General features: G+C 49.0%; 1 protein-coding gene across 1 annotated transcript; it reads right to left on the minus strand.

Moving 5' to 3' along the window:
• Window positions 1–396: 396 nt before the first annotated feature.
• LOC119922117 (olfactory receptor 480-like) lies at window positions 397–975 on the minus strand. Its single transcript, XM_038742136.1, has one exon. It carries the CDS (start codon window positions 973–975, stop codon window positions 397–399), a length of 579 nt encoding a protein of 192 aa, XP_038598064.1.
• Window positions 976–17,018: the final 16,043 nt, after the last annotated feature.

The raw sequence follows: 17,018 nt of genomic DNA on the forward strand, positions 1-17,018 counted from the left end.
GGTTTTGTATTCAGAGCATTTATAGAAAGAATAGATGACAAAGATTATATGGAAGAGTTTAGGCAACTATGACCAAGTGATAATTTCAATAGATTTTCAAAATGGAAATTTGATGCCTAATGTGAGAAATAAAAGGTTTTTATTCACAGGTCTTAAAAATCAAACTCTCATTCTAAAGACGTATAAAGTGCTCCTAGAATTTAAAAAATGTGATTTTAGAAGTCAAAAAGGATTTTAAAGGGAAATTGGAATTTACCACTTTTACAAACACACACACACACACACACACACACACACACATTTATATATTTCATAGTGTTGCTAAAGCATCTGGACTAATGATTTTCATCCCAGTAGGAAAATAATGTCCTTCAAACAATACTTTTTCTCATAATATCAGGAAAGACTTCCCTTAGCAACCATTCTTCTGAGAGTATCCATAATTTCCTTGTTCCTCAGGCTATAAATCAGAAGGTTCAATATGGGGATCACCACCACGTAGAACACGGACACCACTTTGTTCTGATCCATCGAGTAGTTGGAACTGGGACTAACATAGATAAATGTGACAGTCCCAAAGTACGGCATTATGGTCAAAAGATGAGAGGAGCAGGTTAAAAGGATTTGTATCTTCCCTCCGTGGTGTGTATTCTCAGAATGGCAGAGGTAGAGATAAAAGATGACTATAATCATAGTTGTGATGGTCACCATGGCCCCTGAAGAGATCGATGGGAAGATCTTAGCTAGATGGGTGTCAGAACAAGAAAGCTTCAAGAGGGCAGAAGAGTCACAACAGAAATAATTGATTTCATTCGGGCCACAGAACCATAAGCAAACAACCCAGTTGGTATACATTAGAGCGTTTATGATACTTGTTAGGTAGGAAAGAACTACCAAGCCCACGCGTTTCTTTTCGGACATGATGGCCACATAGATCAGTGGTTTGCAGATCGTAGCATACTGATCATACGCCATTACTGCCAGCAGGAAACACTCTGAGCCTCCAAAAGTAGCCCCAGTGAAGAGTTATGCTGCACAGGCTGGTAAAGAAATGGTTTTCTTCTCAGCCAAGAGATTTACCAGCATCTTGGGTGTCACCGAATAGGAAAAGCCTGTGTCAGAGAGAGATAAATGACCAAGAAATAAGTATGTTGGTGTGTGGAGCTGACAGTTGATCTTCATTAGCAGCGTGATGGTTAAATTCCCCAACAGACTAAAAGAGTAGATGATTAGGAATACCACTAAGAGGACAGTCTGAACCTCGGGATCATCTGTTAATACAAAAAGAACAAATTCAGTCACCCTCGACTGATTTCCTTTCATAATCTATTTCCTGCCCAATACCTGTGGAGAAAAAACAAAGAGGCCAAAGGTACAATTGTTAGAATTGCCCCATCCAAAAGACTGGCTTTCCAGAATTTGGAAGAATATACAAAAGACCAAAAGAACAAGCAAACCTGAGAGAGAAAGTTTTGGTTTTCTCTTGTTGAATCAAAATCAAATATATGGGTTCTAGTCCCAGCTCTGCCACTTCTCTGCTGTGTGACCTTGGGTAAGTCACTTTACTTCTCTGTGCCTCAGTTCCCTCATCTGTAAAATGAAGATTGAGACTGTGATCCCCACATGAGACAGGGACTGTGTCCAACTCGATTTGCTTGTATCCACTCCTGCGCTTAGTACAAGCCTGGCACATGGCACTTAACTAATATAATAATTAGTATTATCATTATCATTGTTAATAAATATAGTCTATGTCCTTGGAACAGGAGAAATCCCTGACGTGTATTTGGCATCCATGAATAGAAAAGGCTGGTTTTGATGGTTCCATTTCTATAAAGGCTACTAACGTAGAGATGAGTTATTAGGTCTTCAGCCAACTCTGGCTCTTATTGCAAGTTTTGTGTCTAAGCTGATCAAGGATCCTGACTTCCTTATCCTTGTCCCTGTGGAAACACCTTTGGTTTTTCCTATTCTTATCCATTGATTCTCTATCTCCTGTAGAAAATGAGCCCTGGCTGGACTGGCACCTTGTCCAATCTGATTGTCTAGACTCTGCCCCAGTGCTTAGCAAAGTGCCTGGCACATAGTAAGCACAGAGAGGTGGCATGGCTTAGGGGACAGAGCCAGGGCCAGAGAATCAGAAGGTCTTGGGTTCTAATCCCTGCTCCATCCCTTGTCTGCTGTGTGACCTTAGGCAAGTCACTTCACTTCTCTGAGCCTCAGTTCCCTCATCTGTAAAATGGTGATTAAGACTGTGAGTTCTACGTGGGACAGGGACTTTGTCCAATCCAATTTGCTTGATTCCACCCCAGTGCTTAGTAGAGTTCCTGGCACATAGTAAGCGCTTAACAAATACCATGAATCTTTCTAAGCACTTAATAATAATAATATAATAATAATAATAATGTCATTTATTAAGCGCTTACTATTTGCAAAGTACTGTTCTAAACCCTGGGGAAATTACAAGGTGATCAGGTTGTCCCACGGGGGCGGGGGCTCACAGTCTTAATCCCCATTTTACATATGAGGTAACTGAGGCACAGAGAAGTTAAGTGACTTGCCCAAGGTCATACAGCTGACAATTGGCGAAGCCAGGATTTGAACCCATGACTTAATAAATTTGGCAAGTATTATTTTTACTATAATTAATTAGTCAATCAATGATATTTATTGAGTGTTTATTTTGTGCAGAGCACTATACTAAGGCACTTGGGAGAGTACAGTACAACAGAGTTGGTAGACACATTCCCTACCCACAGAGAAACAGCATGGCTTAGTGGAGAGAGCATGGGCCTAGGATTCAGAGGATATGTGTTCTAATCCCACTCCAACACTTTTCTGCTGTTTGACCTTGGGCAAGCCACTTAGCTTCTCTGTGCCTCAGTTACCTCATCTGTGAAATGAGCCCCAAGTGGGATAACCTGATTACCAGTGCTTGGAACAGTGCTTGGCACATAGTAATTGCTTAACAAATGCCATCATCATCATTATTATTATTATTATTATTATTATTAACTAAGTTCCACTTGGACTGTGAGTCCCGTGTGGACAGGGACTATGTTCTACATAATTAACTTGTATCTACCCCAGATCTTATAACAGAGTTAAAACACGTATTAAGAGTTTACCAAAGGCCCATAAAACAGAGTTTACAATCTAAAGAAATTCCAATCTCATCCTGAATGAGGCTATCAATTTGAGTATTCCCAGAATGAACTGTGCGTCAGATTTCTGAAGAAAATGTGAATTGGCTCCAACATCATAACCATAGCAAGTTCACATATCAATACTACATGCTACCCAATATTCTGGTGTACTTCCCCACATCAGCTGGAGAAATCTGTGAACATCCTCAGTCTTAATTTAATACAAAGTCTCTATCTTCCTAGCAGATAGCAAGTGTGCTCTATTACAAAGTCCTGAATCATTTTAATTTGGTCTATGGTAGGATATTTTATTTCAATATTGCAAAATGCAGCTGAGTCTAGATGATTGATATTACCTGATGAAATAGAAGTATGTGTTTTGATAAGCAGAAAGAGGTACATCGCTACAACAGTGTTCTGTTTATGTTGGTTGAGATACAGTCAGGTTCTTGATCCCTGATGTACAGGCAATTCCCAATCCAGGGTAGAAATAAATTGTGAATACAAGGCCCATTATGATGTCTAGCATCAGGGATTTATCCCTCCCTTCATCATCAATCGTATTTATTGAGCGCTTACTATGTGCAGAGCACTGTACTAAGCGCTTGGGAAGTACAAATTGGCAACATATAGAGACAGTCCCTACCCAACAGTGGGCTCACAGTCTAAAAGGGGGAGACAGAGAACAAAACCAAACATACTAACAAAATAAAATAAATAGAATAGATATGTACAAGTAAAATAAATAAATAAATAGAGTAATAAATATGTACAAACATATATACATATATACAGGTGCTGTGGGGAAGGGAAGGAGGTAAAATCGGGGGGATGGAAAGGGGGACGAGGGGAAGAGGAAGGAAGGGGCTCAGTTTGGGAAGGCCTCCTGGAGGAGGTGAGCTCTCAGTAGGGCCTTGAAGGGAGGAAGAGAGCTAGCTTGGCAGATAGGCCGAGGGAGGGCATTCCAGGCCCGGGGGATGACGTGGGCCGGGGGTCGATGGCGGGACAGGCGAGAACGAGGTACGGTGAGGAGATTAGCGGCGGAGGAGTGGAGGGTGCGGGCTGGGCTGTAGAAGGAGAGAAGGGAGGTGAGGTAGGAGGGGGCGAAGTGATGGAGAGCCTTGAAGCCGAGGGTGAGGAGTTTCTGCCTGATGCGCAGATTGATTGGTAGCCACTGGAGATTTTTGAGGAGGGGAGTAATATGCCCAGAGCGTTTCTGGACAAAGATAATCCGGGCAGCAGCATGAAGTATGGATTGAAGTGGAGAGAGACACGAGGATGGGAGATCAGAGATAAGGCTGATGCAGTAGTCCAGACGGGATAGGATGAAAGCTTGAATGAGCAGGGTAGCGGTATGGATGGAGAGGAAAGGGCGGATCTTGGCAATGTTGCCGAGGGGAATCAGTCTAAGGAATCTACAGGTTCTCCAGAGTCCTGGGTGTTATGATAGAATTTGCCTAGAAACGAGATGTGAGCCCACTGTTGGGTAGGGACCGTCTCTATATGTTGCCAACTTGTACTTCCCAAGAGCTTAGTACAGTGCTCTGCACACAGTAAGCGCTCAACAAATACTATTGAATGAATGAATGAATGAATGGGATGCTCTCTAGATTGCATCTATGGCTTAGTGGAGCATGGGCCTGGGAGTCAGAAGGTCTTGGGTTTTAATCCTGGTGATGCCACATGTTCATTATGTGACCTGGGGCAAGTCACTTCTCTGTGCCTCAGTTACCTCATCTGTAAAGTGGGGACTGAGAATGTGAGCCCCACGTGGGACAGGGGTTGTGTCAAACCTGATTTGCTTGCATCCACCCCAGAGCTTAATACAGTGCCCGGTAAATAGTAAGCTCTTAACAAATACAACAAGAATTATTATTTTAATTATTATTATTAACATTTCAATGATGCGATGTTATCACTGTGTATGAAGAGCGCCATATTGCTCATTTGGGATTTATGTGTATTCATCATCCCTGTCACACTGTAACTTTCTTGAGGGCATGGATCTTTCACTTCTCTTGTATTTTTCCATTAATAATGTGTGGTATTTGCTAAGAACATACACCACATTAAGTACTTTTCATTCATTCATTCAATTGTATTTATTGAGCGCTTACTGTGTGCAGAGCATTATACTAAGCGCTTGGGAAATATAAGTTGGTAACATATACAGATGGTCCCTACCCAACAGCGGGCTCACAGTCTTGAAGGGGGAGACAGGCAACAAAACAAAGCATATTAACAAAACAAAATAAATAGAATAAATATGTACAAGTAAAATAAATAGAGTAATAAATATGTACAAACATATATACAGGCACTGTGGGGAGGGGAAGGAGGTAAGGTGGGGGATGGGGAGGGGAAGAAGAAGGAGGGGGCTGAGTCTGGGAAGGCCTCCTGGAGGAGGTGAGCTCTCAGTAGGGCTTTGAACATACGATGGCAGTGAAGTAAGCAGGTGATGACATCATCGAGAGACGTTAGCAATTAGCATTCGATGGGACTAATAAAATAAGCAGACGATGACGTCGCAGACAGCAGTTAACAATTAACATGCAGAAGAGACCATGAATTGTCCATGGGTCAGTCAAATCAGGTCAAAGAGGTTAATGGCAAGTAGATTCCCGGGGCTCTAGGCAAACTTGTCTCGGAGGTCGAGGACGATGGGGTCCTATGGATGCCAGCTCTGGAGTAGGGTGGAACGCTCTGGAGTAGGGTGGAACCGTTAAGGGAGTTCAGGGAGCAGAGATGCCTGGGGAGAGGAGTGAACAGCCAAATAGCATGGGAGGGCTGAGTAGGTTCGAATGAGGTTATCCTTAAAGTCACTTGGTGATAGCAAGGGCCTTTTTCCCGGGGGAAGGGAGGTTGTGGGGGTGAGGGGGGAATCAGTCAGGTCCGGACCGGGAACGGGGGTACTGGGGGGCTCTTCAAGGATAGTCGCTTAAGCGGTGGTGGGGGGGGGTGGAAGCAGAAGGAAACAATGTCCCGCGATTCCAGTTGGCTACTTGGACAGAGTGGAGGTGGCGGAGGTGGCTTCTAGGGGTGAGTGTAGCGATGATGGCGGGGTGGGGGCCCAGCCCAAGGGCCTCGGCGTGGTCGGGCGGGGATGCAGATGCCCGGGTGGGGGGACGCCAGGAGCCCAGCCGCGGGGCATAAGCACCCTATACCGGGCTGCTGGGGGACAGACAGACGGAAGGAGGGAGGGTGGGGAAGCCTCGGCCCTCGCGGCGGCGACCGGAGGACAGGATCCTTCCGGGAGCAGCAGGGCCACGTGGTGTGATGGCGGGCGGGCGGGCCTCTCGGGAGCGGAGTCTCGGGCTTCTATGGTGGCGCTGTGCGGAGAGGATCCTTCCGGGAGCAGCAAGGCCGCGCGGTGTGATGGCGGGCGGGCGGGCGGGCGGGCCTCTCGGGAACGGAGTCCCGGTAGTCAATGGAGGTGCTCTGAGGAGAGAATCCTTCCGGAGCAGGGCCACGCGCTGTGATGGCGGGCGTGTCTCTAGGGAACGGAGTCCCGGATGTCTATGGCGGCGCTCTGAAGAGAGGATCCTCAGTACTTGGTTAGGCATTAGGTAGATGCGACTTAATTTGGCCCTTCTAAGTATTTGTATATGCCCTGCTCATATGGAAACACAGAAAATTCTGTTACTAATGATGACTTAAATTTCCTGGATTGTTTCAGCAAGGAGCTGGGGTAGCCATGTTTTATTACAAATTAGTCCAGGCATGAAAATAAGTGGTGTTCCATGAGCACATCTTAGAAAAATCATGGTCCAGAGTCAATCAAAGGGAAGTAGTGTGGCCTGGTGGATAGACCACAGACCTGGGAGTCAGAAAAACGTGGACTTTAATACCAGCTCTGCCACTGGTCTGCTGTATGACATCAGGCAAGTCACTTAACTTCTCTGTGCCTCAGTTCTCATCTGTAAAATGGGGATTAAGATTGTGAGCCCCAGGTGAGACAGGGACTGTATCCAACCCGATTTGCTTGTAGCCACCCCAAATACTTAGAACAGTGCCTAGTAAGGACTTAACACATACCACAATTATATTATTCATTCATGTATTCATTCATTCATTGGTATTTTGATATTTATTGAATACTTACTGTATGAAGAGCACTGCCTAAGCACTTGAAAGAGTTGGTAGATATGATCCCTGCCTTTGTGGAGTTTACAGACTAGGGGGAAACGGTCTCAGAAAGAGGTCTACAAGAAATGTAATAGACCAGGGGTGGCCAAACAGCTACATGGTTGCTGTCTTGCATGTTCGCTTTTGCTTTATTATTTATTTTGCTGTCTATGAGCTCGGACCCAGGTAGGGAACAGTGTTTGGTGCTGCCCACAGCCCCTTCCCTGGATATCTCTTGTTCGCCACTTGTTGCCACCCCCAGCTGCTCCTGAAATGCCAGCTGGCTGTTCTGGTTAAAGGAAATTTTTTAAAACCTGCATCTCTAGGGGATATACATAGAGAGAAGCACCGTGATGCAGTGGATAGAACATGGACCTGGGAGTCTGAGGGTCATGGGTTCTAATCCTGGCTCTGTCACATGTCTGCTGTGTGACCTTGGGCAAGTCACTTCACTTCTCTGAGCCTCAGGTACCTCATCTGTCAAATGGGGACTAAGAGTGTGAGCCCTACGTGGGACAGGGACTGTGTCCAACCTGCCCACCTTTTATCCACCCCAGTGCTTAGACTGACTGATTGATCGATTGACTGAGGATGTTATTCCTCATGCCACTAGAGGAGCCAACAAGAAAACATAAGATTAAATTACACTTGAAGATGACTTCCTTTATTAAAATGTGATTAAATATTATTTTTAAATTCCTAAAACACAAATAACCAAGTCCTCTATTCCTATTATAGGTTCTCAAACTCCTAATTCAGCATACTGCACACTCTGGATGGAGTATCTTAGAGAGAATAATGGATAATCCTCGCATAGGAAGTGCTCAGTAAATTCATTCATTCATTCATTCAATCGTATTTATTGAACGCTTACTGTGTGCAGAGCACTGTACTAAGCGCTTGGGAAGTACAAGTTGGCAACCTATAGAGATGGTCCTTACCCAACAAAGGGCTCACAGTCTAGAAGGGGAAGACAGACAACAAAACAAAACATGAGGACAGGTGTCAAATCATCAGAATAAATGGACGTAAAGCTAGATGCACATCATTGACTAAATAAATAGAATAGTAAATATGTACAAGTAAAATAAATAGAGTAATAAATCTGTACAAACATATATACAGGTGCTGTGGGGAGGGGAAGGAGGTAGGGCGGGGGGATGGGGAGGGGGAAAGGAAAAAGGGGGCTCATTCTGGGAAGGCCTCCTGGAGGAGGTGAGCTCTCAGTAGGGCTTTGAAGGGAGCAGGAGAGATAGCTTGGCGGATGTGTGGAGGGAGGTCATTCCAGGCCAGGGGGAGGACGTGGGCCGGGGGTCGACAGCGGGACAGGTGAGAACGCGGCACAGTGAGGAGTGTATCGGCAGAGGAGTCTAGGGTGTGGACTGGGCTGTAGAAGGAGAGAAGGGAGGTGAGGTAGAAGGGGGCGGGGTAATGGAGAGCTATGAAGCTGAGATTGAGGAGTTTTTGCTTGATGCGTAGGTTGACTGGTAGCCACTGGAGATTTTTGAGGAGGGCAGTAACATGCCCAGAGCATTTCTGCACGAAGATGATCCGGGCAGCAGAGTGAAGTACAGACTGAGGTGGGGAGAGACAGGAGGATGGAAGATCAGAGAGCAGGCTGATGCAGTAATCCATTCGGGATAGGATGAGAGTTTGAACGAGCAAGGTAGCGGTGTGGGTGGAGAGGAAAGGGCGGATTTGGCGATGTTGTGGAGGTGAGACTCGCAGGTTTCGGTGATGGATTGGATGTGGGGGGTGACCGAGAGGGCAGAGTCGAGGATGACACCGCGGTTGAAGGCTTGTGAGACGCTCTTATGCTCGAACTGCCAAACGCTGCTGGTGAAAGTCTAAACACCATGCCAACCTCGTTCACTTCAAGTTTATCCTTTCCTGCCTTACCTCAGCCCTCTCCTCTGCCAGACAAAACTATTTCTCCCCCCTTATTGACACCCATGCCCATCATCCCCGTTAGCTCTTCCGTTCATTCAACTCCTTTGTCAGGCCACCGGTTACTCCCCCTCCTCCTTCTCTCACCCCCAACGATCTGGCCTCCTACTTCATTAACAAAATTAAATCCATCAGGTCCGAACTCCCCAAAGTCACTCCCCCCACTTCTCCAACTCCCCGGCTCTCAACACTCTCTGCTACTCTCCCATCCTTCCCAGCGGTATCCTCAGAGGAACTCTCCTCCCTCCTCTCAAGTGCTACTCCGGCCACCTGTGCTTCTGACCCCATTCCATCTCATCTCATGAAATCTCTCGCTCCATCCCTTCTCAATCAATCAATCAATCAATCAATCGTATTTATTGAGCGCTTACTATGTGCAGAGCACTGTACTAAGCGCTTGGGAAGTACAAATTGGCATCACATAGAGACAGTCCCTACCCAACAGTGGGCTCACAGTCTAAAAGGGGGAGACAGAGAACAGAACCAAACATACCAACAAAATAAAGTAAGTAGGATAGAAATGTACAAGTAAAATAAATAAATAAATAAATAAATAAATAGAGTAATAAATATGTACAACCATATATACATATATACAGGTGCTGTGGGGAAGGGAAGGAGGTAAGACGGGGGGATGGAGAGGGGGACGAGGGGGAGAGGAAAGAAGGGGCTCAGTCTGGGAAGGCCTCCTGGAGGAGGTGAGCTCTCAGCAGGGCCTTGAAGGGAGGAAGAGAGCTAGCTTGGCGGATGGGCAGAGGGAGGGCATTCCAGGCCCGGGGGATGACGTGGGCCGGGGGTCGATGGCGGGACAGGCGAGAGCGAGGTACAGTGAGGAGATTAGTGGTGGAGGAGCGGAGGGTGCGGGCTGGGCAGTAGAAGGAGAGAAGGGAGGTGAGGTAGGAGGGGGCGAGGTGATGGACAGCCTTGAAGCCCAGGGTGAGGAGTTTCTGCCTGATGCGCAGATTGATCGGTAGCCATTGGAGGTTTTTGAGGAGGGGAGTAATATGTCCAGAGCGTTTCTGGACAAAGATAATCCGGGCAGCAGCATGAAGTATGGATTGAAGTGGAGAGAGACACGAGGATGGGAGATCAGAGAGAAGGCTAGTGCAGTAGTCCAGACGGGATAGGATGAGAGCTTGAATTAGCAGGGTAGCAGTTTGGATGGAGAGGAAAGGGCGGATCTTGGCAATGTTGCGGAGCTGAGACCGGCAGGTTTTGGTGACGGCTTGGATGTGAGGGGTGAATGAGAGAGCAGAGTCGAGGATGACACCAAGGTTGCGGGCTTGTGAGACGGGAAGGATGGTAGTGCCGTCAACAGAGATGGGAAAGTCAGGGAGAGGACAAGGTTTGGGAGGGAAGACAAGGAGCTCAGTCTTCGACATGTTGAGCTTTAGGTGGCGGGCGGACATCCAGATGGAGATGTCCTGAAGGCAGGAGGAGATGCGAGCCTGGAGGGAGGGGGAGAGAGCAGGGGCAGAGATGTAGATCTGGCTGTCATCAGCGTAGAGATGATAGTTGAAGCCGTGGGAGCGAATGAGGTCACCAAGGGAGTGAGTGTATATTGAGAACAGAAGGGGACCAAGCACTGAACCTTGGGGAACCCCCACCGTAAGAGGATGGGAGGGGGAGGAGGAGCCTGCAAAAGAGACTGAGAAAGAACGACCGGAGAGATAAGAGGAGAACCAGGAGAGGACGGAGTCTGTGAAGCCAAGGTCAGATAACGTGTGGAGGAGAAGGGGGTGGTCCACAGTGTCAAAGGCAGCTGAGAGGTCGAGGAGGATTAGGACAGAGTATGAGCCGTTGGATTTGGCAAGCAGGAGGTCATTGGTGACCTTTAGAGAGCGCAGTTTCCGTGGAATAAAGGGGACGGAAGCCAGACTGGAGGGGGTCGAGGAGAGAGTTGTTGTTGAGGAATTCTAGGCAGCGCGTGTAGACAACTCGTTCAAGGAGTTTGGAAAGGAATGGTAGGAGGGATATGGGACGATAACTAGAAGGTGAGGTGGGGTCAAGAGAGGGTTTTTTTAGGATGGGAGAGACATGGGCATGTTTGAAGGCAGAGGGGAAGGAACCAGTGGAGAGTGAGCGGTTGAAGATGGAAGTTAAGGAGGGGAGAAGGGATGGAGCGAGAGATTTCATAAGATGAGAGGGAATGGGGTCAGAAGCACAGGTGGCCGGAGTAGCACTTGAGAGGAGGGAGGAGAGTTCCTCTGAGGATACCGCTGGGAAGGATGGGAGAGTAGCAGAGAGTGTTGAGAGCCGGGGGGTTGGAGAAAGGGGGGAAGAGACTTTGGGGAGGTCGGACCTGATGGATTTAATTTTGTTAATGAAGTAGGAGGCCAGATCGTTGGGGGTGAGGGAAGGAGGAGGGGGAGGAACCGGGGGCCTGAGAAGGGAGTTGAATGTACGGAAGAGCTGGCGGGGGTGATGGGCATGGGTGTCAATAAGGGAGGAGAAATAGTTTTGTCTGGCAGAAGAGAGGGCTGAGTTAAGGCAGGAAAGGATAAACTTGAAGTGAACGAGGTTGGCATGGTGTTTAGACTTTCGCCAGCAGCGTTCGGCAGCTCGAGCATAAGAGCGAAGGAGGCGGACAGTGGCAGTGATCCAGGGCTGTGGGTTAGTGGTGCGAGAGCGGCGAAGGGAAAGGGGAGCGAGCGAGTCTAGCTGAGTAGAAAGGGTAGAGTTGAGAGCAGTAATCTGATCATCAAGACTGGGTAGAGAGGAGAGGGCGGCGAGGTGGGGTGTGAGGCGCTCCGAAAGATGGGTGGGGTCCAGAGAGCGGAGATCTCTGTGAGGGAGTAATACGGATTTACGGGGGAAAGGTGTGTGAGTGAGGAGGCAGGTGAGAAGATTATGATCAGAGAGAGGGATCACAGAGTTGGTGAGGGTGGACACAGTGCAGCGGTAGGAGATGATGAGGTCGAGGGTATGACCAAGTTGGTGAGTGGGTGAGGTGGGGTGGAGGAAGAGGTTGGCAGCGTCAAGTAGAGATAGAAGGCGGGAGGCAGAGGAGTCGTTAGGGATATCCATGTGGATATTGAAGTCTCCGAGGATCAGAGTGGGCATGGAGAAGGAGAGAAGGAATGTGAGGAAGGGGTCAAAGTCGTTAAAGAAGTTGGAAGTGGGGCCCGGAGGGCGGTAGATGACGGCTACAAGAATCTGGAGGGGGTGGTAGAGGCGAATAATGTGGGCTTCAAAGGAAGGGAAGGAAAGGGAAGGGGGAGGAGGGATAGTGCGAAAGCGACATTGGGGGGCGAGAAGGAAACCGACACCTCCTCCTTTTCCGGTGAGTCTGGGGGAGTGGGAGAAGAAGAGGCCTGCACTGCAGAGAGCAGCAGAAGAGACCGTGTCGTCCGGCGACAGCCATGTTTCAGTTAGGGCGAGGAGGAGTAGAGAACTGGAAAGGAAAAGGTCCAGGATGAAAGGGATCTTACTTAAAACGGAGCGGGGGTTCCAGAGGCCACACTTGGCATCAGCTGTCGAGGGAGGGGAGGGAGGGGGAAGGGTGCGAGGGGTGGGGAGGGTTTGGATTGGGATGAGTTGGCGGGGGCCTGGGCGGGGAGAGTGGGAAGGGGCGTGGCGATGGGAAAGGAGAACTGGGATGGGGTGGGGGCGGGGAGAAGGGGAGGAGGGGGGCCGGGAGGGAGAAGCGGAGGACCTGCGCTGGTACAGAGGAATCCTTGGTAGGGGTTGAGGGGGGAGCGGTCTTGGTGGGTGAGAGGGAGGGAAACAGCTGGGTGGGAGAGGGGAAGGGGAAGGTGAGGAATGGGAATGGCAGTTGGGAGCAAGGGAACTGAAAGTTCATGGTGAGGTCAGCAGGGCGAGTGACAGTACCGCGGGGGGTTAACAATTGAGATGCAGAAGCAATAAAACAGTAGCAATGATAAAAGTAGGCGATGGCATCACAGGGTGTAGTTGAGCAATCAATATGCTATGGCAATAATAGAATTGGCAGACAATGATGCCACAGAGAGCAGATACAAACTATTAAGAGCTGGAGTAGGGTGGGCCAGTTAAGGGGGGTCAGGGAGCAGAGATACCTGGGGAGGGGAGCGAACAGTCAACTAGCATGGGAGGGCTGAGGAGGTGTGAATGAGGTTGTCGTTAATGTAACATGTAACATGGTGCTAACATGGTGCTAACAAGGTGCTAACAAGGGCTTTTTACCTGGGGGCGGGGGGAGAGTCAGTCAGGACCGGACCGGGAAGGGGGGGGGGGATGAGGGGCACTTTACGGAAGGCCTCCGAAGTGGGGGGGGGTGGAAGCAGGGGGGGGGGCGTCCGTGGGGGCGCTGAGATGGCGGGAGGGCGGGCGGCCGGACCTCTCGGGAACGGAGTCTCGGGCGTCAATGGCGGCGCTCTGAGGAGAGGAGCCTTCCGGGAGCGGCAAGGCCGCCCTCCTTACTTCCATCTTCAACCGCTCACTCTCCACTGGTTCCTTCCCCTCTGCCTTCAAACATGCCCATGTCTCTCCCATCCTAAAAAAACCCACTCTTGACCCCACCTCACCGTCTAGTTATCACCCCATCTCCCCCCTACCATTCCTTTCCAAACTCCTTGAACGAGTTGTCTACACGTGCTGCCTCGAATTCCTCCACACCAACTCTGTCGTCGACCCCCTCCAGTCTGGCTTCTATCCCCTACAGTCCAAGGAAACTGCCCTCTCAAAGGTCACCAATGACCTCCTGCTTGCCAAATCCAACGGCTCATACTCTATCCTAATCCTCCTCGACCTCTCAGCTGCCTTCGACACTGTGGACCACCCCCTTCAACACGCTATCCAACCTTGGCTTCACAGACTCCGTCCTCTCCTGGTTCTCCTCTTATCTCTCCTGTCGTTCATTCTCAGTCTCTTTTGCTGGCTCCTCCTCCCCCTCCCATCCCCTTACTGTGGGGGTTCCGCAAGTTTCAGTTCTTGGTCCCCTTCTGTTCTCGATCTACACTCACTCCCTTGGTGACCTCATTCGCTCCCATGGCTTTAACTATCATCTCTACGCTCATGACACCCAAATCTACATTTCTGCCCCTGCTCTCTCCCCCTCCCTCCAGGCTCGCATCTCCTCCTGCCTTCAGGAAATTTCCATCTGGATGTCTGCCCGCCACCTAAAACTCAACATGTACAAGACTGAACTCCTTGTCTTCCCTCCCAAACCCTGCCCTCTCCCTGAATTTCCCATCACTGTTGACGACACTACCATTCTTCCCGTCTCACAAGCCCGCAACCTTGGTGTCACCCTCGACTCCTCTCAATCATTCACCCCTCTCATCCAATCAGTCACCAAAACCTGCCGGTCTCAGCTCCACAAAATTCCCAAGATCCGCCCTTTCCTCTCCATCCAAACTGCTACCCTGCTCGTTCAAAGCTCTCATCCTATCCCGTCTGGACTACTGCATCAGCCTTCTCTCTGATCTCCCATCCTCGTGTCTCTCCCCACTCCAATCCATACTTCATGCTGCTGCCCGGATTGTCTTTGTCCAGAAACGCTCTGGACATATTATTCCACTCCTCAAAAATCCCCAGTGGCTACCAATCAATCTGCGCATCAGGCAGAAACTCCTCACCCTGGGCTTCAAGGCTCTCCATCACCTCGCCCCCTCCTACCTCACCTCCCTTCTCTCCTCCTACAGCCCAACCGGCACCCTCCACTCCTCTGCCGCTAAACTCCTCACCGTGCCTCGTTCCCGCCTGTCCCACCGTCGTCCCCCGGTTCATGTCATCCCCCGATTCTAGAATGCCCTCCCTCCGCACATCCGCCAAACTAGCTTTCTTCCTCCCTTCAAGGCCCTACTGAGAGCTCACCTCCTCCAGTAGACCTTCTCAGACTGAGCCCCCTCCTTCCTCTCCCCCTCTCCCCCACTCCATCCCCCCGTCTTACCTCCTTCCCTTCCCCACAGCACCAGTATATATGTATATATGTTTCTACATATTTATCACTCTATTTATTTATTTATTTATTTTACTTGTACATATCTATTCTATTTATTTTATTTTGTTAGTATGTTTGGTTTTGTTTTCTGTCTACCCCTTCTAGACTGTGAGCCCACTGTTGGGTAGGGACTGTCTCTATATGTTGCCAACTTGTACTTCCCAAGCACTTAGTACAGTGCTCTGCACACAGAAACCGCTCAATAAGTACTATTGATTGATTGATTGATAGTGGCGTCTACAGTGACAGAAAAAGCAGGAAGAAGGCAGGGTTTGGGACAGAAGATAAGGAGTTCAGTCTTGGACATATTGAGTTTTATATGGCGGGCAGACATCCAGATGGAGATGTCCTGAAGGCAGGAGGAGACCCGAGCCTGAAGGGAGGGAAAGAGAGGAGGGGCAGAGATGCAGATTTGGGTGTCATCAGCGTAGAGATGATAGTTGAAGCCGTGGAAGCGAATGAGTTCACAAAGGATGTGAGTGTAGAGAACAGAAGGCGACGAAGAACTGACACTTGAGGAACCCCTAGAATAAGGGGATGGGAGGGGGAGCCCGCAAAGGAGACTAATAATGAATGGCTGGAGGATAAGTGTTGAACCAGGAGAGGACAGAGTCTGTGAGGCCAAGGTTGGATAGCGTGTTCAAGAGAAGGGGATGGTCCGCAGTGTCGAAGGCAGCTCAGAGGTTGAGGAGGATTAGGATAGAGTAGGAGCCGTTTGATTTGGCAAGAAGGAGGTCATTGGTGACCTTTGAGAGGGCGGTTTCGGTGGAATGTAGGGGACGGAAGCCAGATTGGAAGGGGTCTAGAAGAGAGTGGGTATTGAGGAATTCGAGGCAGCGGGTGTAGACGACTCGTTCAAGGAGTTTGGAAAGGAATGGTAGAAGGGAGATAGGATGATAACTAGAAGAGGAGATGGGTTCGAGAGAGTGTTTTTTTAAGATGGAGGAGACATGGGAATGCTTGAAGGTAGCTGGGAAGGAAGCAGTGGAGAGTGAGCGGTTGATGATGGAATTTAAGGAAAGGAGGAGGGAAGGGGAGAGATTTCATGAGGTGAGAGTAAATGGGGTCAGAAGCACAGGTGGCTGGAGTAGCACTTTAGAGGAGGGAGGAGATCTCATCTGAGGATACTGCTGGGAAGGATGGGAGAGTAGCGGAGAGGGTTGAGATCAGGGCGGTTGGAGAAAGGGGAGGAGTGACTTTGGAGAGCTCAGACCTGAGGGAGTTAATTTTACTAATGAAGTAGGTGGCCAGATTTTTGAGGGTGAGGGTTGGAGGAGGGGGAGGAACAGGGGGCCTGAGAAGGGAGTTAAATGTACGGAAGAGCTGATGGGCACGATGGGCATGGGTGTCAATAAGGGAGGAGAAATAGTTTTGTCTGGCAAAGGAGAGGGCAGAGTTAAGGCAGTAAAGGATAAACTTGAAGTGAACAAGGTTGGTTTGGTGTTTAGACTTTCACTAGCAGCGTTCAACAGTACCCTTGATCCAGGCTGTGAGTTAGTGGTACAAGAACGGTGAAGGGAAAGGGGAGCGAGCAAGTTGAGCTGAGAGAGGGTGCAGTTCAGAGCAGAAATCTGATCATCAAGATTGGGTAGAGAGGAAAGGGAGGCTAGTTGGGGTGTGAGACCCTCAATCAATCAATCGTATTTATTGAGTGCTTACTGTGTGCAGAGCACTGTACTAAGCGCTTGGGAAGTACAAGTTGGCAACATATACTTCCTCCTACACAACCCTCCTACCATTCCTTTCCAAACTCCTTGAACGAGTTGTCTACACGCACTGCCTCGAATTCCTCAACACCAACTCTCTCCTCGACCCCCTCCAGTCTGGCTTCCGTCCCCTACATTCCAAGGAAACTGCCCTCTCAAAGGTCAACAATG

The sequence above is a fragment of the Tachyglossus aculeatus genome, unplaced genomic scaffold (genome assembly GCF_015852505.1).
Source record: "Tachyglossus aculeatus isolate mTacAcu1 unplaced genomic scaffold, mTacAcu1.pri SUPER_6_unloc_5, whole genome shotgun sequence".
NCBI classification, from domain to species: domain Eukaryota; kingdom Metazoa; phylum Chordata; class Mammalia; order Monotremata; family Tachyglossidae; genus Tachyglossus; species Tachyglossus aculeatus.